At 49.9% G+C, this 23,017-nt stretch overlaps 2 protein-coding genes across 3 annotated transcripts in view; one reads left to right on the top strand and one right to left on the bottom strand.

Annotated features, from left to right (window-relative positions):
* Window positions 1-10,086, bottom strand: part of Smim35 (small integral membrane protein 35) — a 79,603-nt gene extending 69,517 nt beyond the window's left edge. Inside the window, exon 1 of the mRNA XM_040729888.1 lies at window positions 9,774-10,086. Within this exon, the coding sequence (XP_040585822.1) occupies window positions 9,774-9,780 (7 nt within the window). The 5' untranslated portion in view covers window positions 9,781-10,086. The remainder of the gene's footprint in view (window positions 1-9,773) is intronic.
* The window catches only part of Tmprss4 (transmembrane serine protease 4), a 37,183-nt gene that overhangs the window by 438 nt on the left and 13,728 nt on the right, over window positions 1-23,017 (top strand). Inside the window, exons 2-5 of one of the 2 annotated variants that reach the window (XM_040729885.1) lie at window positions 1,916-2,159; window positions 16,768-16,801; window positions 20,891-21,004; window positions 22,368-22,520. In XM_040729885.1, coding sequence (XP_040585819.1) covers window positions 2,157-2,159; window positions 16,768-16,801; window positions 20,891-21,004; window positions 22,368-22,520 — 304 coding nt within the window. In that variant the 5' untranslated portion in view covers window positions 1,916-2,156. Of the gene's footprint in view, window positions 1-1,849; window positions 2,160-16,767; window positions 16,802-20,890; window positions 21,005-22,367; window positions 22,521-23,017 lie in introns of those variants that run through there. The other variant, XM_013112873.3, reaches the window with a different exon arrangement.

Genomic DNA, 23,017 nt, shown 5'->3' with positions numbered 1-23,017 from the left:
CACAAAGACCAGGGTTTGATCCCCAGCACCGCATAAACCAAAAGTTACGGTGCACACCTTATTCTCAGTATTCAGGAGGTAGAGACAAGGAGATCTGAAGTTCATGTCATCCTGAACTAAAACAGAGAGTTAGAGACCAGCGTGACAGCAGACCCTGTACCAAACCCACACCTACACCCCCAGGAAAGGCTGAGGCTTCCCACAGAAGATGGGGTACAGCTTTTAGCTGTTTGCACCAGGCACCTGGGGAGGCAGACCTGTTTTCTGCAGCCGGAGTGCCTCCATCTCTAAGCTGTGCGTTTCCCTCCCTTGAGAATCGCAGCAGCCTACCCAATCCTGCCCTTGCACCTCCTTCCCAGGCTTCTGCAACCGGTTCCCAGACTCATCTGGGAGCTGGGGCCAAAGGCAGAGCAAGAAGTGCTGAGTCATCATTGTGCCACCAGCTTTGCCCTGCGGCAATCCTGCCCGGCAGCTGCCTGACACATAGGTCAGACAGGAATCAAACAAGGAAGGCCTAGCTGCAGGTGGCCTGCTGGCCCCTCACTGCCCCACTGCTGAAAGTCTCCTTTGAAAAGAAGGGGCCTGTCTAAAGAAGATCTTATATTGCCCCAAACTTCTTGTCCCAAAGGTCTTTGCTCTGGGTTGGGGAAGAGCAAGAGCCTCATAGACTCTGCAAGCCCAGAAGACCTATAGGTTGGCCTCAGATGGAACCAAGGCTCTTCAGCATTGACCATAGCTGTGGGCCGTCCAACCCCACTATACATCCAGAACAAGCAATCAGACACCTCTGCAGCGTCTGAATTCCAGCCCATTTGCCTGCCTGGCAGTAGGAGAGGACCCAGGCTACAGCCACTACTTTTCTTCTGTCAGAAACTTCTTCATCATCCTCAATGGTCAAATACAACAAAATGTTCTCTGTGAGGTTAACGTGAGAATTAAAGAGATGACGCATAGGAGCACGTTGCTAAGGGAAGAGACAAGTCATATGGCTGATGGCTCTTCCTGGAGAATCCTGGAACTCACTCTGTAGACTCGGTTGCCCTCGAACTCACAGAGATCCGCCTGCCTCTGCCTCCCGAGTGCTGGGATTAAAGGTGTGAGCCACCAATGCCCGGCTTTCTTTGTTTTTCGAGACAGGATTTCTCTGTGAAACAGTCCTGACTGTCCTGGAACACACTCTATAGACCAAGCCGGCCTCAAACTCACAAAGATCTACCTGCCTCTGCCTCCCAAGTGCTGGGATTAAAGGTGTGTGCCACTACCATCAGGCCACAATCTACATTTTTAACTTGTATGTGAGTCTGTAACTGACCAGGTTCCCTTCAGCTGTTTGGTCTGATCCCAAGATTCCACTTTTTACAGCCCCTAGTAGGATTGGGGAGGGGTTCCAACCATCCCAGGTGGCAGGACAGGAATCAGAAAAGGCCTGGCCCTAGCTACACTGGCAGAAAGTTCACTAGCCCCACACCCCACAGCATGACCTGGGTCCAGGGAATGACAGCAGACGCATCTTTAAGGAAGAGACCTGCATGGACTCCCCAATCCAGCAATGAACCCTCCCAACTTCCTGCAATCCCAAACAAAAGTGTGTGTGTGTGTGTGTGCATGCACATGCGCATGCACACACACACACACACACACACACACACACACACACACACACGATGAGAAGGTAGAGGAAAGAGAAAGAAAAAGTTGTCTGCCATCACCTAGTTTCAGCCCGCCCTCCCGCCCTCCTGCACTCCTGGTTGGCTGGAAGGCATTCAAGAGGGCAGGCTTTTGTAAAGCCTTAAGTGAGTCACCTGTTCTAAGGTTGGCAGATTACTCCAGGTGTTGGCCCAGCCCTTAAAACTGGGTGGCATGTTGCAAGACAAATAATCATTCCTGTTTGGCAGCTTCACCTGTTGGGTTGTAGGAACTGACCAACCGGAGTCCCCAAGTCACGCCAAGATACAGTGGCAGGAGGTAGCTGCCTCGCTGAAGGGAGAGCATGCTGGCCATCAGGGAACAAGGTCAGCCTTGCACTTGGGCCTCCTCTGACCAGTGCTGACCGGGATTTCCTGACCTACTGGCTCTTTCAAGGACCCCTCCTGCTGCCTTGAGTTGCAGATCTCAGCTCCAGGCTGTAAGAAAATTGGGAGGATTACCAAAGCGGCATGGTGAGTCTCGGGCCTTCGGGCTGGGGAGGGCAGCTGTCCATAAAGGGCTCTTCAAGTAGCCTGTGGGATCATTAACGGAGAATGTTGTGGCACCTTCCAGGTTAAAAAAGAGGTCACAACGGAATCACCTCCACTCCTAGCCCTTGTGACCCTCAGCCATCCTTGAAGGTGGGCACAGAAATCAGGGCTGTCTTTGTCCACCAATAGCTTCTAAATCATGCCCGTTCCTTTGCGTACTGTCTGGATTGTGTTTGCTGGAGGATGCCACGGTTTCTTCAAAGCAAGGCGGCCCCTCAGACACTCCCTTAGAAGAATGACTCCTGTCCTTTTTTAAAGAACACGGTAAAGAGATGCCCCAAAACAATCAGGGATGTTTGTGGAGCCTTCTGCTGGGTGTCTTTAGTGCTCTCCTCCTTTGAGTGTCCCAGCATCTTCTGCTGCTGGCTTGACCTTTTAAGGGGGACAAATGAAGTCCAGGACTGGGAAGAGATAATCACCAGGTCTAAGGTGGGAGCCAGTGGGTCTTGATTCCCCAATCCTCGGCAATTGCTCAAGCACTGAAGCCAAAGGGTTGGAGAAAGATGCAGCCCAAGCAAAGGGTATTTGACACCCAAACACTTCCTATGACCCTCTAGTAAAAAGTCCAGCTGAGGGCGGAATGGCAGAACCGCTTGCTGTAGTGGACCAAGGCTGAGACTGAAGTACCAGCTACCTGCTACCGGGTCAGACACGGTCCTGTGCGGTGAGGCCCCCACAGAGAGGTTCAGGGGGGAAGAGCCGAGCAGTGTCAGCTTCCTGACTGTGAGCCGTTGCCGAGGGGCACTGTGGAGCCCTGGGGTGCCTCTTGGAGAAGCTGCTGGCCAGGGTGCCGTTTCGGAGGCAGCTAACAGAAACAAAACCTGTCATACAGCCCATGACCAGGGGGCTAGCTCCCAGTGAGGTCCTGAGACTTGACACAGAGTCTCCACCCCTGTAGAAGGAAAACAGTGTGGTCCACAAAACCAACATGGGAGAATGGGCTCTGTAAGCCAGGAAGCCTGAGCAAAAGTAAGAACTGTGACTACCAAAGAACCCACTCCAGGAAGTGACAGCCAGGACGATCTCACCCTGCCCCACTGCCAGCAACAAATGAACGCGGGATGTTGCTGATAAAGGGGAAGGCAGGCGGGCATGGGTGCATGGTCAGGCCAAGGAGCATGAAGCAGAGGCAGGCAACATGACATGGTCTTCGGGAGAGAACTGCCAAGACTTGGGCTCTGAGCAAACCACTAAGCTACCTGTGTGTAACAATCTGTTCTTTCCTACTGATGAAGCCAGGATGTGCCTAGCTCCCAGACCACAAGAGAGGATGGGGTAACCCAAGGCCAGACTCAGCCTGCCCTGCTCCTCTGTCCTCCTGCCTCTCCCTGTCAGAGCTGGTCAAAGTCCACATAGAGCAGCCTCTTAACAACAGTTTCCCTTGAGTTTATTCTGCTGCTTATGTTGAGGAAGAGCTAGAGCAGGCCACCAGTCCTGGGCAGAGGAAGAGCCTAGTGCCTAGCCTGGATAGGAATGTGCCATATGTACTCTGAAGCTGAGACCAGAAGGAACCTTGGGACCCCAAATAGCCATCCTGGCCAGACCTATTACTGCTCAGAAAGTCCTAAGCACACCACAGCCAAAGATGAGGGCATTATATTTAAGCAAGGCAAGGGTGGCAATGCCCGAGATCAGTTTCAGTCCTTCCAGGTGCCCCCCCATCTCCTTTTCTGCCAACCTATGCAGTCCCAAAGTATTTGGTGAGCTTGCCTGGGGGACTGTAGCAAACGAATAGACCAGCCCGCTGGCAACAGAGGCTGGGTAGCATGGGGAGGACCCCGCCCCTCCAGACTGAGGTACAGAACCCAGGAGCCCTCCACTCTGGGGATGTCATTCTTGGCCTTGGGGTGGCAAATTAAGACTTGGGCAGTAGACAGAGCCTGGTGAAGAACCAAGAAAGAAAGCTCTCTCTTCATGTCTGCTTCCCTTCCCCAGCTCCCTCTCTACCCAGGTAAGAGAACCTGATGTCACTGGTTCCAGGTAGCCAGATACTTATAAATAATCCACCCTGGCCAATGACCAGCTGCTTGGCAAGGGGTTGGGGTGTTGAGACAACGTCTGGGTGCTACCTCGGAGGCACTCACAAAAGAGAGATTACAAGGTACTCCTGAGCCAAGAGGCAGGTCTCTCCAGGGTGGCTGGATGCTATCCCAGAAGAGGAAGTGCTTGCTTTGGCCTTCTGGAAGGATGAGCCAGTTCTCTCCAGGGCGGAGAAGCCAGGAAGGGTGTCTATACAGAGGGAATTGCCTGAGATGAGCAAGATAGAACGGTGGTACAGGGACAAGGGACAGCACACTATGGCTGGAACAATATGGTTAGGGAGCAGAGAGGTCACAGGACGAATGCAGTCTGACCCCCTTATCAGAGAACTCAGCCTCGGGGTCTCCCCCTGACCATAGTTCAGAAGACAAGGCTGGAAAAGGGCCCCAGTGGCCACTAACTGAGTAGCCTCCCTCCGAAGGACCATGTTCCCCGCCAGGCAAAACCACAGTATCCATTCCTTGTACAATAGCACAGCCTACCTCATCAGCCCTAGGCCCTAGAAATGCCCTGGGAGGTGGGAGCATAGAGAGTCATCAGACAGTCACACCAGGGGCAGAATTCACTGTGATGCCGCCTGAGGCTGGGTTAGGGAGCCTAGAGAGCCAGGGTTAGAGAAGGCTGGGCAGGAACGGGAGCTGCAGAATGGTGAGCAGCTGGAACTGAGAAGGGACTGATAGAAGGAGAGATGAGAAAACAGACCCCACACGGGCCTCAGAAAGTCTGGGCAAGCTGCCCAAAGCCCGAGGACCACTGGAGGCACATGTCCTCAGGCCTCAGATTGCCCAGGTTCCTCTTCTGTCCAGCCTTCCATCTTGCCCCGATGCAAACATCAGCCTTAATAAAGCACTGCCCTTCCTGGTGACTCCTAAGACAGTGAACTCCCCAAGCCTGAAATGTACTTCAGACAACCACCACCAGACTACGAGCTTCTGGGAGACAAGGACCATCTTCCCACCTTCTTAACCTCAGACAGCACAGACCTGAAATGGGACAGGCCCCCCAGGTGAATGTACCTGAGTGAGTGAGTGAGTGAGTGAGTGAGTGTCAGTTAGTACATCAGTGCATGAGTAAGTAAGGAGTGAATAAATGACAGATAAATAACCCAAAACCAAATCCCTTGTCACCAGATTCTAATCTAGGTGATACAGAAAGAAAAGTCACCAAATCCAACTTTTAGAAAAAAATTGCCCAATCCTATCAGAAATGAAAGTATTTTTTACCCTGAAAACCGAAGCTGAGGGTGAGGGAAGGGCAGGCCTGAGCCTGCTAGGAAACCCCAGCAACAGGAAAAGGGAGAGTCTAGAGAGACAATGTGGCAATCCCCCTGTGATGCATTTCGCTGCACCACCCAGCCTGCCACTCTGAGTAAACATTACGGTTGCAGCAGAGAAACTGGTAAACAGAACTCAAACTGCAACACCCTCTCCTCCCAGCCTGCTCTTTGGCCTCTCATCTAATCCACATGCAAATGGAAATTCTTAGGTGGCAGGTGAAATAACACGTTCTGGAGGAAGTGAGTGACAGATTGGAGTGGCCCATCCAGGGTGCAGTGGGGTCTATGGTCACGGGGTATGATGCGCACCAGGCTGGTGGGGCGGAGATGCCCCATGCTTTAGTGCCCTGGGTGTGGTCTCATCCCACTATAGCCTGCCTGCACTAGTTTCTCCGCTACTCCTCTGGGATCCTAAGCGTCTGCCACAGACTAGTTTCTAAAAAGACCCTGGGAGGCCGGGAGAAGATTCAAGCGCTAGGCCCCGGATTCCAAGCCTGCAAGAAGGAGCAGGTTCAAGCCAGACTGCTCCCCTCATCCCAGGCAGAACACGGCCCTCCTTCCACACAGATGCCAACAAGAAGGGAGCAACCACTGCACCTTCCTCAAGGAAGTAACTGGGACACCTTTGCCCCACTGCCATGCTGACACCAGAGACATCCCCACTGGCCCATCCTGAGGAGCTGGAGTCCCTGATGTCTCACAGTCACAGCAACTGACCTCCCATCTCTAAGCTGATGCAAGAAGCGCAGCCCCTGTGGTCAAGTCACTCTGATGTGCAGTGTCTCCCTCTGAGTGACACCAGCGCTCTTAGAATTAAAGCTCTTAGAAATTAGGAGATGAAGGCACAGAGAAATCGAGTTGAAGAGATCACTCTGCCTCTCAGCGGCAGAGCTGAGACTCCCAGCTCTGGAGGTCTCTTCATCTCCCTCGGGTTGCAGACCGACGGGGCCAGCATGCGGTGTACCCTGAGCCACTATGGGACTGGGGTACCCCATTTCACTACCTCCATGCTGCTGGGCTTTACAGCAAAGGTGCATGAAGTGGGGACGCTAACACAAGAGGACAGAGGACGGGCAGGGGGTTCTGCAGAGACTCTAACCGCGCCCCCAAGATACCAAAGATCACGGCAGTGGGGCCTCAGAGGAGCGACATACACAGGAGGAAGCCCCTGGGCATGATTAACCGGAACCTTCAAGAAGGCTGGGACAAAGTTTCACAGCCAGACTGCTCAGGAAAAATTACCCATATTGCCATGAGACCATTAAGGAGAGAAAACATTTAAAACCAAGGCCCATATGGGGGTTCCCACCTGTAATCCCAGCATTCTGGAAGCTGAGGCAGATGGATTGTGGTGAATTTGAGACCGGCCTAGGCTTCCGAGCAAGTTTCAAAAGAGAGGATGATTAGTACACCAGGCCGCAGACTAGTCTTAACTGACAATAGAGGTTGCTAGCCAGCAGCCAGCAGTTCCAGGTCACAGACTCTTGGGCAAGGACCTATGAGGCCCTGTGTAATCTGGCCTCAGAGCCCCTACTGAAATCCAATGCAGGATTCCATAAGCAAAGTAGAAAAACCAGAGTGCCAGCATTGGGAAGGACTGTGGCCTCACCTCTCCTGTCCCATCTACCCATCCCCAGCACTGATGGGACTCTGCCTGGTAACCACGGATACTAGAAGCCACTTCCAGGCCTACCTCTGTCTGCTTGAGGAACTCCTGCACGGCCCAGCTCCTACTCACAGACACGTCCCCCCTCCCCCCTTATAGGAAGTGCTTCTAGCTGCAACAATCTTCCCTCTGCCAAGAGAGCTCTGAGGTACCCCGTTTGTCTCTTTGGCATCTTCTTGAGATGGTTTGAGTGGCCATGTTTGCTCTGTCCTTCTGTCTGTCTTTGCATCTCTGACCCGCATGTGCTACCTTCTCCTCAGAGAACAACTGATGTCATTCAGTTCAGGTCACCTACCTGCCTTGGTTACTCCCCATGGATGCTCTTGAGCCACAGTCTACCCTCCTGATGTCAGACTCCCGGGCCTGTGAAGCCCAGAATAGCTGTCCAGCTCCTGTCATACCCATGCCAGATGCTCTTACCAGTTAATAATGAATAATTTCCAAGTTTCTACTTTGTCGGGTACTTGCCGGATTCTATGTAAATAGTGTTAGCAATTATTAAGAACAGGCTATCTGCTCAAAGGCACAAGAACTCTGCCTCTTATCCATAGCTGGGTCTCCAGCCCCTGAACAGTAACTTTCTGATTGAATAAAATAGTATCATTGCAGTTAACAGTTACTGCATTCTGCTCCAGGCAATGCACTGTAGGCCATGCATATGTGGGGCTTATTAGGAGGAAGACTTATTGAAAACTAGTCTCTCCCTCCCTCCCTCTCTCTCCCTCTCCCTCTCTCTTGCCCCTCCTTCTCTGTCTTACACACACACACACACACACACACACACACACACACACACACACACACCTGAGGTTCTCAGTGGTCAAACAACTTATGTACAGAGGTGGGATTTAGATCCAGGTGGCAGAATGTCAGGGCCTGTGCTCCTCCATTCACTGCCAAAATGGCTTTTTTGCAGTGGCATCACAGCGAGGAGAACCTTCCAAAGCACTTGCAAAGTTACATGAGTGGGCAGGAAAGTGGGAGGAGAACGCCAGCTTATGCAACATCCAAGTAATAATGTAGAGAGGTCCCGGAAGCACCATCAGAACGCTATTTATAGGCTCCTAAGTTCAGAGTTCCCAGGAAAGCCATCAAGGAGTCACCAAGTCTTTTGTGAGCAGATCAGCAGCAGCTAACCTTGTGTACAGAGGCAGCTGTCCCTGAGGCATCCAGAACAAAGCAGACTGCTCCCTTCTGCCCTTGGGGAGAACCTCGTTGTTGAACCTGAACCATGTGACAGGACAGAAGCCAGGCTAGCACATCTGCTTAGAAGAACAGTCACAGAGGACCCCACCCCCACCAGAGCCTCTGAGACCCTTCAGACCACAAAAGTCAACCAAGGGGACCGAGATCACGAGAGGTCCTGATGAAGTCCCGATGGGCTTGGAAAGGCGCCTGGCACCCAGCAGGTGGAGTGTTTCTGCGGAGCCCGTCAGTCATGTCAGGAGGTTAGATGTGTACCCACATTGCAAAGGGAGAAGCTGGGTCCAGGAGATGCTGAGAATTGTCCAAGGTTGTTTAGGAGCTCAGTAGAGGACCCAGGCCCTCTACAGCAAACCCCCTCTTCCCTTACCACCACTTCAGGACAATTCAGGACAAGCCAAGGCAGTCTGATTTTTAAAGACAGCATCAACTCCGTGGAATTCTTTAATAACCATCAGACTGCACTGCCGGCGGCAGCTATCTGGTTCTGATAAACACAGTGTTTAGAGAACTCATCTAAGCTCTGGTCCTCGCCAGCAGCAAGCGCCCAAGCCACCTTCTTTTAAATCTGACCCTGCCAGAAGGAGAAATTGGGCACAAGAATTCTGTGTGGACCTGGGCAAAATACAATAGTCAAGAATTCAGAAATGCAGGAGAGAATGGACTACAAGGGAAAGCTCACAACAGTGCCACCTGGAGCATAGAACCTCCCTGGGAAGCCAGAGTGTCTACAGTCAGCTCCCCCCAGGAGGCCTGTACTAGTGCCTCACTCCTGGCCTTCTTATTGTCCTGCCATCTAGGTTAAGGGCAGAGAGCTTATAAGCCCTGTACCACCACCCATGAAACAGGGGTCCTTGCCTCTCTGCCCTCCCCAGGCCCTACCTGCAGTTAAGAGCCTTGCTGTAACACAAAAGTTGATTCTTCACTGATAGAACTAAACAGGGCTGGCAGCAGGATAGAGGTGGGTCACCTGACACCTCCCTCCCGCCCCAGGCCTTGCCCCATAGCTATTATACCTTGGAATGGGGGTGAGGTTCTCAAATTGCCAGCAGGTCAACACCTATGTGGTTTATTACAAGGCTGAGGTTAGGTTAAAAGAAAGCATACTGCTGTGAGGATGCCTGTACCGGCACCAACGGTACAGGCTGCTGTTCCTGTATGTGAGAGCTAGTGCCTACTTTGTTTTGCTGGGTAGACATCCTGAAAGCAGAGTCCCAGGACAGGGACTGCTTGGAACCATCATGGCTGTTGCCACTAAAACCCTGGGTGCACTTTAAGCTGTTGTATTGCAGAAACCCCTCCCTGGCCCCATGATGAAGTGCCCCTCTGTAACCCCTCCTTGCCACCTTACCTGGCATTGTGGAGGCACCCAAGAGACAGGGTCCTGTTTCCAGCCTGATAAAGGCATCAAACTGCCTCCCTGGCTGCAGGCGGGAAGCAGATGCCTGCTGCCAGTGGGACTGAGGGTTCAAGCATCAAAGTGGCTTAAGGCCACCTGGAGAGCCCCCTGAGCTCCTGAGCTAGCTACGGCCAAGACTTGCTCTTCTTGCTAACTGTGAGCAGCCTCGGGTCTCCTGGCTCACTGAAGGAGCAGTCCCCACCCCTCCCTGGGGTGCCCCTGTCACCCTGTCACTGGCCTCAGTGCCTAACTATATAAGCTAAGAGCCCCACAGGGTCTGTTTACCCATTGCCTGGTAACAGCAGCGTCTTTGGCTTCAATGTTTCCCTCTGGGATCAAGCAAAGCCAGAGCCCTCCTCATGAGATCCCAAAGCTGCCGCAGAGGAGAGCAAAGCCGGGGAAACAGTCTGTTGGTTCTTGCTTTGTTCCCATCATCCCGGCTCTGCTCTTCCAGCTCTGCTAACCGCTTCTCAGAGCAAGGCAGCGTCTGAGCTGCAGAGGAAGGACAGAGAGCTTAGCTAGGCGTAGGAGCTGACCGGCTCTGTTCTTTGGACCTCATTATTGGCTAGTGGAACACTGGCCCTTCCATCGTGAAATAATCAAGTCTTTTACCAGTGGTCTAATGGGGTATCCTAGATGTACAACAAGGCAGAAAGCACACCCCTTTAGCTATCTCTTTGTGGCTTCTCTGACTTTAAAAACAAAAAGCTCAATAAACAGCAAAAACTGGGAGGTGGTGGCACATGCCTTTAATCCCAGCATTCAGGAGGCAAAGGCAGGTGGGTCTCTGTGAGTTCGAGGCCAGCCTGGTCTCCAAAGTGAGTTCCAGGACAGCCAGGGCTACACAGAGAAAGCCTATCTCAAAAAAAAAAAAAAAAAAAAAAAGCTGCCTGGTGTCTGAGGTCGTTGTCCCTGACTAGAGGCATTTGACATTTGGAGCTCATCCAAACCCAGGAGCTTCTCCAGGATTTAAAACATGAAGCGGGGGAGAAACGACAGCTGAGAAAGGACGGATGTGGTAGAAGATGGAAGTGATGGGAACATTAGCAGAGGCCCTCCTTCCTGCACGCCCAGGCCCTGCTGTCTCTATGCTTTCTGAGAGGCCGCTCCCATCGCCATTCATAGGGGCTTTGACAAAGCCAGGAAACAAGTCCAGGTCTCCATGCCTTCCAACCGTGGAAGGGCTGTGGCGCTCCTGAGGATGATCCCTGCCTGTTGATTACAGGCTAAGCACAAGCAACAAGGCCACATTGCAGAAGGGTAGAGGCTCAAAAGGGTGCACTACCCCCAAAGGCACTTAACCACACAGGTCCTTGAAACTGCCAGGAAATGAGAACAGCAGTCCCCAAAGTCTAGAAGCCCAGCCTGGAGAGCTAAAGCTGCCCTCCACTTGCTTTGAAACCACAGAAGCCACTTTGTGGATGTGAGCTTTGGCTTTCAAGTCTATAAAGTGCGGATGTCTCTGGGCTTCCCAAATAGTAAGTATGATAGCACCTTTGAAAGGAAGATGTTGCAAGCAATGAAACAATATTCAGCCTTCTCTGGTGGGTTCTGGATAACGTTGTTCTCTTGCTAGTGACCGACTGGAAAACTAGGGAAGATGCTCTGAGATAACCAGGTCATGACGTAACAAGTGCTTTTCAACCATCGATCATCCACCCATTCTCCCTCCATCCTGTTCCCACCTGGGCGCTGAGTGTCAGGGCATTCTCAGCCTTCAGTTATACTCCAACCAGCAAAAGCTTTGTTGAAGATGAGCCCTAAATTGGACATGGGCTGAATTGGACTCACAAGTCAGAGCTCTGTACAGTCTGAATCAACAAAGCAGGTAGCCTGGCCCAGCTCTGACAGAAAGGGAGAGACTAGCACTGTCACTTGAGTTATATGGGGACTGAACTTTGGTTGCTGTGACCAGCTCAAGTTCAAGCTGAGCATAATCAAAGTTATTTCTTCAATGAAGAAGGAACCACGATTGGTCTTTGGTTGCTTTTCAGCATTCCCTCTTCTATGAATCAAGGCACTATCTTTCCTCTGTCTGGCTTCAGGGAGATTGGCCCAAAATGGTCTCAGGAGACCCTTTCAGCTCTGCATCCTGGAGCACTACAGGACCTGCCAGGGGTGGGACACAGCGGGACCCCTGAGCTCCGCACGGTGCCCGCATGTCTCAACCCCAACCTTTCCAGTTCAGGGATGATCCTGGGCTGCAAAGGAATAAAAGTGCCCTTCAGTACTTCTTTCCATTCTTCTCAGAATGTCTCTAACACTGGTGGTCTCCAGTCACCACTCACAGCCCTAAAACACACCTACCCCATGGACCACTGGTCCTGATACCCATGGCCTGCAACATCTCTGCTTCGTGGAAGTCTGACAGGCTTACATTTCCATCCTCTCCCTGCCAAAGATGCTTGTCCAGAGGCTTCAAGAAAGGGCAGAGAATGAGCCACTAAGTGGGAGATTTAGAGGCTGCAGCATAGTGCCATGAGGACAAGAGCCGGGCTCGTCAAACACCGGCAGGTGACAGCCTTTTAGTCTCTCTTATAACCTTGAGTGCACAACATTGGCTAGCCCAATGATTCGGGGTAACATTTCACTACTGATTCACACAGGATTCATTAGTGACTTGTTAGCTAGTTACTTGTTTAAGAATATAGTAAATATGGGCTGGAGGGATAGCTCAGCCATTAAAGGCTCACAACCAAAAATATAAGACTATAGTAAGTGTCCATAAATCTACACAAAAACTGGGGCTTAGCAGTGACTATAATATATAATAATGATAATACATATATGTTATCTATACACATAAAAATCATGAGATTATATTAATATAATATATTCTATATAATCATAAGATTCCTACTTGCCTCTCACATACACACCCATGCCCCTGATGAGGTAGGTGGGCCAGTCTCTTTTATTAATTTAACAAAAATTGGCTGCACTGCACCTATTTAATATCTGAGGAACCATGTTAAATGCACTCTGCTGAGGTAAGCACCGCCCATCCCAAAGTCCATCGTGCCTTTCCTTCTTCATGAAAAGGAACCTAAGCTACATGGAGTCTGTTGGGGCTTTATCCTTGTTCTTCAGTTGCTTACGTTCCATTTTTATTTGATAAAGCTTGCAGTTCATTTATTTTGCCTTCAGTGTGACGTTTTATTGTGTGACTGTGTTTATAGGCAGATTCTTAAAGGCTGGCTCAAGACAAGTCTTAAAACTGAGATAGGCTCACCAATGTATTCATCCAACACTATTCAACACTCACTCTATTCCATGCATTGTAGGAAAGTTTGGATGCTGCCATCAACAAGACAGTCACAGTCCCTTGAAATTACAACTTGCAGTTTTGACCACACTTTTTCCTGCCTCTGTTTACAAATGGGTACTGAATGTTTTGGACATCCATGACCAAGGATCCAGCACCTGGGAGCATTGCCCACCATGAGGTATCAGGCTACTTCAGCTCATGATGAGTAGCCATGACCCAGAAAGGTGCAAACTGCTCATTTCTTTATCCCCTCTGTGTCTGGGCTTCTAGCATAATCCCTTGCCTGTCATGGGTATCATCAATACCTGCTGAATTAGTAAAAAACAAAAGAATCCTATCCTACCTACCTTAACTAATGCAGGTGTGTATACACAGGTAGAGTCCATGAACAACAATGAACTAATGGGAAGGGCTTGCTGAGTAGATGCTCTTGGTATCCTACTGCCTCCTCTAGCCTTCCACATTCCAGCAGACACCCTGCCCTGTTTAACCAAAGCTCAAAGGCACCTAGCCAGTCTCAGTCTCCCAAACGCATACAGAATCTTCCCTTTCTCTTATATTTTTGGTTGTGAGCCTAGCCTTTAACGGCTGAGCCATCTCTCCAGCCCGAATCTTCCCTTTCTCGAATAACCTTGCCTCCCCCCCAAACTTGCCTACGTCTATGTAGCTCCTCATCACCTCACAGTTGCTCCTGATGTCTGACCCCTTTCCATCATTCAAGTCACAGTTCACATGTGACCTCTCTGGAGAGCTCCCCCCCCAACTGTTCTGACCCTTTCCCTTGACCTTTACTCTGTCTCCATCCAGACACTCGCTCTTCTCAATCCGTTTTCCTCTGAAGACTTCCCCAACCCTGTGTGGTTTTTTCCTGACTTATTATCTAGGGTAGTCCATCCTCCTCAAGCCTTCCAAGGGATGTAGCACTCAGTTGTCTTGTTTGGGCATCTCTCCAAGTGTGCCGGAATGAATTTTTATTGATCTTTGACTCCAATTTCTTTTTGGATCAGGGTCTGGCACAGTATGGACTTTCCTCACACATCTATTTATTAGTAGTTATTTAATACTAATTACCCTGGTTACCACACACTCAGTCTCAATCATTTTTAATCTGGATCTAAGTTAAAGGAAAAGACTTTGCCAGTTTGTGTGTATTGCCATCTCCCAACTAAGTATTCACAGGGCCAGGTACCCTGGTCTGTTCTCATCTTCATGCTGAAAGTTGTCCCCTCCATCCAGCCTGGTGATGACCAAGGAAAGCCTAGAAACGAGCAGAGCCCAGAGATCAGTTCAGTCTTTTGTAGGCACAAGCCAGATGCTTAACATAGAAAAGAGACCAATACAATTTTTATTTGTCAATTCTAAAGAAAATTTTAAAGAAAAACTTTTAAAGAAACAGAAAGAGACAGAGACCGATAAATGGTGACTGTCCAAACAGAGGGGATGGACAGGCAGGAAAAGGTGGCTATGTGTGAGCAGGGCACCAGAAAACTCCTTTTATTTATTGTCCAAAGGCAGATAATCAATAAAAATCGGAGCCTGTGTACTATTGCACCAGCCATCTGTAGTGACACCGAAGGCCAAATCCCTCCAGCAGACTGCAGACTCCAAAGCAGAAGGAAGGGAAAGCAGGAAGGAGCTCCCCTCCCATCACTGCCCCATATTTAATCACGACAGCAGGTATGTCCCTGTAACCAACCTAGGATTCCCACACACGCAGGGCTTAGAAGAAGCCTTTTCACTCCCAAGTGGGACCAGAAAAGTCCCCAGTAAGAAATGTATAGGATTCTGCAGCTTCCTCCCAACATCACTGGGTATCCACGACCTCCATACATACAGCATTGGCAAGTCAGAACCTGTGTAGAGGCTTAAAGCTCAGACAGCTCTCAGGGACGCCCCACCCTTTACCAGACCTTAAAGGGAGGATCAAGAAGGTTCTGAGATGCTTGAGAGATAGGGAAGGCTCAGAGAATGGTGTAACATTGCAGAATTCTGACAATGGGAGCCAAGGAATACCACAAAGTCACTGTAAGCCTAGCAGCTTACAGTTCTGCTCCAGGGAAAGATTTCCTCAATGTAACAACTCTGCCTAGGCAGGGCAGGGTTTCCCCAGAAAAGCTGTTACAGCTCTGCTGTGTGTAACGACTCTGCTCTGTTAGGAGAAGGTTTCCCTAGTAAAAGTGTTGCAGTTCTACTCTGCTCTGGCTCCAGCAAAAGTCATTTCCGCCGGGGCTTCACTCAGATGAAAATGTCACACCATACAACAAACCTCATTCAAGAGATTTATTAAGAAGGAAGAATCTAGGAGGGTGACTGTTTTAGGTGAGAAACAGCAGCAAACTGAACAGGATTTATTGAGGGGTGGAGCTTTCAGGGTAGTTTGGGATTGGTAGATTTTGGTGGTCTGATTCTGGTGGCATTTTGTGTTGAGGGATTGGTGGCATTTTGAGCTCAGGGACCTCGGGGATTGATAGGATTCTGTGCTCATGGATTGGTGTGATTCTGCAGCCTGACTCTGTGGCAAGCTCAGGGATTGGTACAATTTCAAGCCCTGGTCCTGGGATCAAGTCAGGGTCAGAGTGTTTTTCCTTAGCCATTTTCACCCTACAAATGTGAACCTGGGCATCACCCTCCCTTTGACCCCTGCCTGTAGGAAAGGAGTAAATATACTTTGCATGTGAGGCAGCCCCCATTTCTGATTCTCTACAGCGTCTGTATATTGAGCGCACATGGGAAGTGGGTGAGCAAATGCCTGTGTGTGCGTGTGTTTACACATGTGTGTCACTGCAGAACTAAGGCCACATATCAGAAATGCCCTACTATCCTGGTAGACTTGTTTGAGCTTGCCTGTTTTATTATGTATAATCTACATGCAGCAAAACAACTCAGCAAACACACCTCTCAGTGAGAGTCTAACACACATAAACACTGTGTAGCCAGCACCCACAGCAAGTTTTAGAAATTTCTCAATATTCCAGAACAGTCCACTCTGCTTCTTCCTATAACCACCCCCACTTCCCCAATAGTAATCACTGTTCTGACTGTTAGCACCCCTAAGCTTCACCTTTTGACTCGGTATCAATGTCACTGAACAGCATACTCTCCCATGTTTAGTTCTTTTGCCATTATGTCATGAAGTTCATGCATGGCGTGGCATTTAGCATGAGCTTTGTATTAGTAACTACCACCTTCTTGTGAGGAAGTATTCCACAGAAGCAAGTTAAAGGAGGAAAGAGTGATTTGGCTCACAAATTCGGGGGGCTTAGCCAGAAGTCATGCAGCCGCATGTGCTTAGGCAGGAGGGGATGGGTAGTAGAGACTGGCTCACTGCTTAGGCTACTAGGACAAGGAAAAGAGCATAGGGGAAGTTCGGGGCAAGACACCCTTCCTAGGGACTTGCCTCTGACTCCTCCAGTGAGGCCCCACTTTCTAACTTCCACCAGTTCCCAATGATGCTGTTGTGCTACGGATCCATCAATCAGTTCATTCATCCATTGCAAGGACTTGCTGGTGGGGTATAACTGTGGCAATGCTTTGGACACGTCTACCGATACATAGGCTGATTTATGATTTGGTGGCTCAGTAGATCTACTGTGGAACATAATCACAAAAGAAAAGGGAATACTTACAGTTGGGAAGAAGGTCCCCTCACTCAACTTTCCATTTTTCCTTCAATTACAGGATCCAGACAGTGACCAACCCCTGAACACCCACGGTAAGGTCCCTGGGCCATCGAATCTCAGCGACTAAGCCACTGTCTGACCATCATCCAACAGAAAGTACTAAGGATTCATAAGTTGCAGGCGTTGTTCTAGAAAAGCCTGGTCTCTGAGGCGATATGACCAGCAGGCCCAAAAGGCCAAGAACAGCGACTCCCAATCTGTTCTTTGGACCAGGCCCTGTACTACACAGAATAGGGCTGCAGCAGTGGCACTCCCAAGGCTCCTATCTCACGGAGTTCATGCTACCAAGAACTTGGGACACTGGCACTTCACCGGTAGGAGAGGAAATAGCTGTGAATTCCTGGTTAAAGGGGACAAATGAGTGAATAAATAGAAAACTCCCAATTTTCAGGGTTTCACCCCCTCCTATTATATTTTCTTAAGTCGTTGACACCTACTCCTGATAGCCTATACATCAGCAAGACAAACGAACAGGGAACAAATTAATGGGAACAAATCCGGAAGGCAATGGCTCAAGCCCTCTCAGGTTAACATCTTATTTGGATCACACGTTAATAATGATCAGAAACAATAACTCAGCCAGTGGAAACCGGGCCTCCTTTGTACTTGGGGGTTTAATGTAACAGTCGACCACAAGGTCCCCAAGGAGCACCAAGCTTCCTGTAGCTCTTCCTGTGTGAGCCTCAGTGAACAAACCCAAGAACTGGCAAACCAGAATGGCAGCTGAATGGGCTCCAAACACCTGGTGGGAAGGAAGTTAAAATGAAAGACCTTCGTGGCTCAGTGCCAGGGGATGGCTAACAAACCAGGCTAACTAGGAGAGTCAACTAGCAACAGCCAGGATGAGGGAGGGAAGGAGGGGGAGGGGAGGAATTGGAGCTCCTGAGTGTCAGAGATCAGGAATAACACTCAACACCAGAGAGCCAGCCTGCCCACGTGACTGGGTGCTGGGGTGGGGGCTGGCTGCTGAACACTAGCAGTGACATCCATTTTACTCCGAAAATGAAGTTAATTATGCAGCTTAGAAGGTTGGGGTGGTCCAGAAGTGAGTGGGATAGGAGCCCCTATTGTCACACAAGAGGGAAGGGACAGGGTATAAAAGCCCCTTCCTGGAAGCTTTGTCTAGAAGCAATGGGCAGGACAGAAGGAATAACCACAGGCAAGGAGGCTATTTATGAACTTGAGATAAGTGTGAAACCACATCCCTTCCTGAGGAGGGAGGCAGGTACTCCCTAAGAACAGCCAGGACGCAGGGCAAGTGACACCTTCCAAAGACTGGTTGCTCTCCAAGAAAACAAATCAACCTCACGTCCCCGGAAGCAAGTGTCCAGGAAACAAACCAGGCATTAATAACTGAACAAAATACTGTGTGGGTGGCCACAGGAACAGAACAATTCTGAGGAGTGAGAGCGGGAAGTTTAAAAGCAGGACTACCTAGCATTATTGATGACCTGCTTTGTGACGGGACCTAACAATTTACAGGCCACACTTCATCATACTCACATCCCCACAGCTGGGCTGCAGGGACATTAACTCCCCATTAGGGAAGTACAAAGTTTGATCTTTGTTATCGACAGTCATTGATACCATCATGTATGGGACACAGGCCTCTGACAGACACCAGCCTCAGCTTCCAATGAGCAGAATAAAGGGGGTAGTGCCAGACACATGCCTCGCATGGACTGAGGCAGAATAAACAGAGAGCTGGTGGAAGGAGGGACAGGGTATGTCCTTAAGAGACCAGAGCCAAGAATGGATGGATCATTTGCCATTTCATGGACACTCACTGGGCACTGGCTGTGGAACAGGCTCTGCTCCGGGTACTGGGGACATTTCGTGGACACTCACTGGGCACTGGCTGTGGGACAGGCTCTGCTCTGGGCACTGGAGACACAGTGGCAGTGCACAAGATAGCCTGCATGGTGGCTTCATTTCCATTTCAGGGAGGGATGGGAGGAGAGGAAAAAACACACAAAAAACGTCAGAAAGTAGGTCAGAGATGATAAGTGCCTTGGGGGAAAACAAGCAAGGAGAGAGGATGGGAAACAAGGAATGGTCGCATCCTGAACAGAAAGTTCTAGAATAGGCTCACACTAAGGAAATGTGGAAGAGGGGTTTGAAAGAGACTGGGGGTGAGCCATGTGGCGGGGGAGAACAAGAGAGCCCGCCTACTGCTTTCTAGCCATGCTTCTTGCCCAGCTCTCCTTGGGAGCAAGGTGCCCAAAGTTCACAGTCTGAAGGAAAGGGACCTGAAAAGACCCAGAACCTACCTCTGATGCCAACACCGTCTAAAGTGGATGTGTAATTGTTTGTTTTACAAATTTTAGGCAATGATAGCTTCCTATGTGAACTCCCAAACTCATTCCAACCCTCTTCCGTCAGTTAACAAGTGAATACTCTCCCTAGATAACAGAAGATCACATTCTCTCTCTTGTTCAATGGGTCGGGTGGTGGTGGTGCACACCTTTAATCCCAGCAATCAGGAGGCAGAGGCAGGCGGATCTCTGTGAGTTTGAGGCCAGCCTGGTCTACAGAGTGAGTTCCAGGAATGGTTCTAAAGCTACACAGAGAAACCCTGTCTCAAAAAACCAAAACAAACAAACAAAAACTTTCAATGGCTCCTCACTGCTCTCAGGGTAAATGCCAAACCCTAGCATGGTTTCCAAGCATCTACAAAATGACTTCGTTGGCCTGCCTCCCAACAGGCTTTGACCCACTTCATACTTCAGGACACTAAACACTCACAGCACACACACACACCCTCCATGCCTGTATCTAAACTGGCCCAGAGCCTGTTCCCTGTCTCTTCCTGTATTGAATGAAGTACTGTCTGCTCAGGAAGCCTTCCCAGCATTCCCCAGGTGGTGTCTCTAGTCCAGCACATGCCTTCTTCCACCTGGTAGACTGCCATTTGTGTCCTGCTTGGCTCTTCCCCAGACTCTAATCTCCTTAAAGACAAAGACCATGCTGGGGACACGCTGTGTATTGGACTAACTTGGTGATGGGAACATCACGACACATCTACTCACAAGTAATTATCAGGCCTCTCCTACACATTCACTATGTAGGGAGGCAAAAATTAAGGCAGAGACCTGGGGGTGTGGTAGAGTGCTTGCCTGGTGTACAGAAAACCCTGGGTTCCATCCCCAGCACTGCAGAAACCAGTGGTGGTGCATGCCTCTAATTCCAGCACCACGAGGATCAGAAGCTCAAGGTCATCCTGATCTACATATAGAGCATGAGGCGAGCCTGAGCTACATGATCTTGATCTCCTGCTTTAAAAAAGAAGTTATCAGAGAAGCAACTGGATAAGAGGAGTAAATGCTAGTGTTCTATAATATTTGGGGTGGTGCAGTTGATGACATTTGATGTTCTAAAAGAGCTAGTGAGAGAATTCTGGATGTTCTCAACACACACACACACACAAATAAATAAATAAATATTTTACATGATAAACATAATTACCCTGATATTATCATTATGTATTACACATGTGTTGAAATGTTATACTATACCCCATCAATACAATTATATGTCATCTAAAAATATATTCAATGGGTGGCAGTGGCACACGCCTTTAATTCCAGCACACTCCAGGCAGAGGCAGGTGGATATCTGTGAGTTCAAGGCCAGCCTGATCTACAAAGCTAGTTCAAGGACAGCTAGGGATGTTACACAGAGAAACCCTGCCTCGAAAGGCCAATAATAATAATAATAATAATAATATAATAAAATAAAACAAAAATATATTCAAGATGATAATATATCTTATATATCATGGTGGGTGCCCAAGTACATGAGCTTGGACCCCTCCCAGGGCAGGGACAGGTCAGACAAGGTAAGAGTGACATCCTCTTGTACAAGCTAGGACAAGACAATGGGAGGTAGCATGGGCTGCCAGCTCAACTGAGAACTGGTTACGAAAGATAGGTAAATCTGGGCAAGGGAGGGGAGGTGGGTGAATAATACATGTTCATAAACCTCAGCCTTGCCCACAGGGATAATCTCCCCTAACCAAAACCCTCACCAGGCATCCTGGGGCAGAAGACTGTGCGCCTTGGCAGGGATGGGCTCCAAGTGCTGACTGCACACTCCTCCTGTCTGTCTCATTCTCCTTGCAGATATTGCTGCCTTTCACAAACCCCGCAGCCCCCAGGAGATCTTCAAGAAGGTGGGGATCCCCATCATTGCAGTGCTGCTGAGCCTGGCAGCCATCGCGACTATAGGCATCCTCAGTGAGTTGAGCCCCTCCACAACCTTCACCCCACCCCCAGATGTGACAGTATCCTTCCTCAGTACGTGGCAGCCCCCATTCTCACCCTCGCCCCCTCAGTAAGCCACAGCCCTTTCCCTCCTCCCACCCCCACAGTCATAGGCAGGTGATCTGCACAAAGCGTTGGGTGGGGGATGAATTCTCATGCCTCATGTATCCATCCACCCCTGCCTTGGAGGGAGCCTTCTAGGTGAGAGAGGAAGGTGAGTGCATCCCCCAGCTCTCCCAGATGGCTTCTCTTCCAGATGGTTGCTATACACGTGGCACCCATTCCAAGCCCACACAGACAGTTGCAGAGGTGCCCACCCCCAGCCGCCTCCTTCCCATCTTCTGCAAACTGACAGCTGGTGGAGGGGCAGGGTGGAGCGGGACTGAACAGGGTGTCTGCGCAACCCTACTGTCTGGCAGGCTAGAGAGCGTTTCTGCCTATAAAGAGAAGAGGGGCAGGAGGCACCAGGGAAGAGGACCAGGCAGATGGAACCCTCTGCCCATCTCAGCTCAGTCTTCATTACGGCCAGTGCATTAGCCCTGATGCGGCCTGGGGCAGCCCACTCTGTGACAATGATGCCCATAGTTACAGCAGGGACTAGAGCATAGGAGACAAGATTAGGAATCAGGGTGGGGATCTTGGCTCTACCATTTGAATGAACCCGTGTGTCCATGACGTCCATTGAGTCCCTCTACCATGAAATGCCCTTAAGCATCATGATCAGTAATGAGCTTCCTTGTGTGAGGAACCTGGATTAAAATCCAAAAGTCTGTAGCAGGCAGAGCCAGGACGCAGGGTGTGTAGTGCATGCACAGCCTGGGCATGGCTGGTCTTTGGGGAGCCTGTACTTTGGGGCTGTGAAGACGTTTGCACTAGCAGCAGACACCACCCATTGGATGGCACACAGAGACCCTCTGCTTTAACCCTTTAGTCTACACTTGGCCATTGAGGCTGAGTCCACAGAGGCTGGCACAGGACCCTAGTTTCCCAGCTGAGCAAGTCCTCATCCTAGTAGCAATGAGTATCCACAAGTGAGACCGCCTCGATCCTTGAGAGCCTGGGGTGTTTGAGAGAAGTATAAAACCCCAAATCATTTCTTCGACATTGGCTGGCCCAACCTGATGTGGCAATGTTAGTCAGCTTTCCGTTACTGTAACAAAACCTGAAACCAGCTCCCAAAGGTTGCCCTATGAACTCCAGTTGGACACACACGACCACACAATAAATAATTTCTTTTTAAAATTGGCTGCCAGTCTCCAGCCAGCCTGATTTTCAGAAGACGCAGCCTCTCTCTGCCTGCCTGACCCTCTCTGCCCCTCCCTCATCTGCCTTCCAGTCAAAGTGGTTCTGGACAGATACTATTTCATCTGTGGAAGTCCTCTGGCCTTCATTCCGAGGGAGCAGGTGTGTGATGGCCACCTTGACTGTGCCTTGGGGGAGGATGAGGAACACTGTGTCAGGAACTTCCCCGAGAAGCCTGGAGTGACAGGTGAGTCCAGGGACTGACAGGCAGGAGCAGAGGGAGAAGTAAGCTGGGTTGTGGCCTCTGCCCCATCTTTGTCAGGTTCTAGCCCTGCTGGGAAAGGTCCCCAGAGCCAGATCATGGCACATCTACCTTTAGATCCCAGCACTGGACAGGGCACACATTCCGAAAATGAGGGGACAGGAAAGTATAGCCAGTGCTGGTTGTACCTGCTTGATTTTGACATAGAGGAATAGAGCACATGACCTTTGATATCTCAGTGAGACTAGAAACAGGATCGTCGTGTCACGTAACCAGCTAGCAACTCTTCCATTCATAGTATTTACTGCATCTGGCCTACAAAGTGAATTCCAGAACAGCCAGAGCTACACAGAGAAACCTGTCTCAGAAAAAAAGAAAGAAAAATGTGATCAGCTAGCTTGGACTGACCCTCTAACACTTAGTGTAAAGGAATAGCATGAGACTCCACCAGAGCCAAGATAAAGGAATATCCAATATTTATT

Source organism: Mesocricetus auratus, unplaced genomic scaffold (assembly GCF_017639785.1).
Source record: "Mesocricetus auratus isolate SY011 unplaced genomic scaffold, BCM_Maur_2.0 Super-Scaffold_100022, whole genome shotgun sequence".
Lineage (NCBI taxonomy): Eukaryota > Metazoa > Chordata > Mammalia > Rodentia > Cricetidae > Mesocricetus > Mesocricetus auratus.
This window is presented reverse-complemented; position numbering and strand designations above follow the sequence as displayed.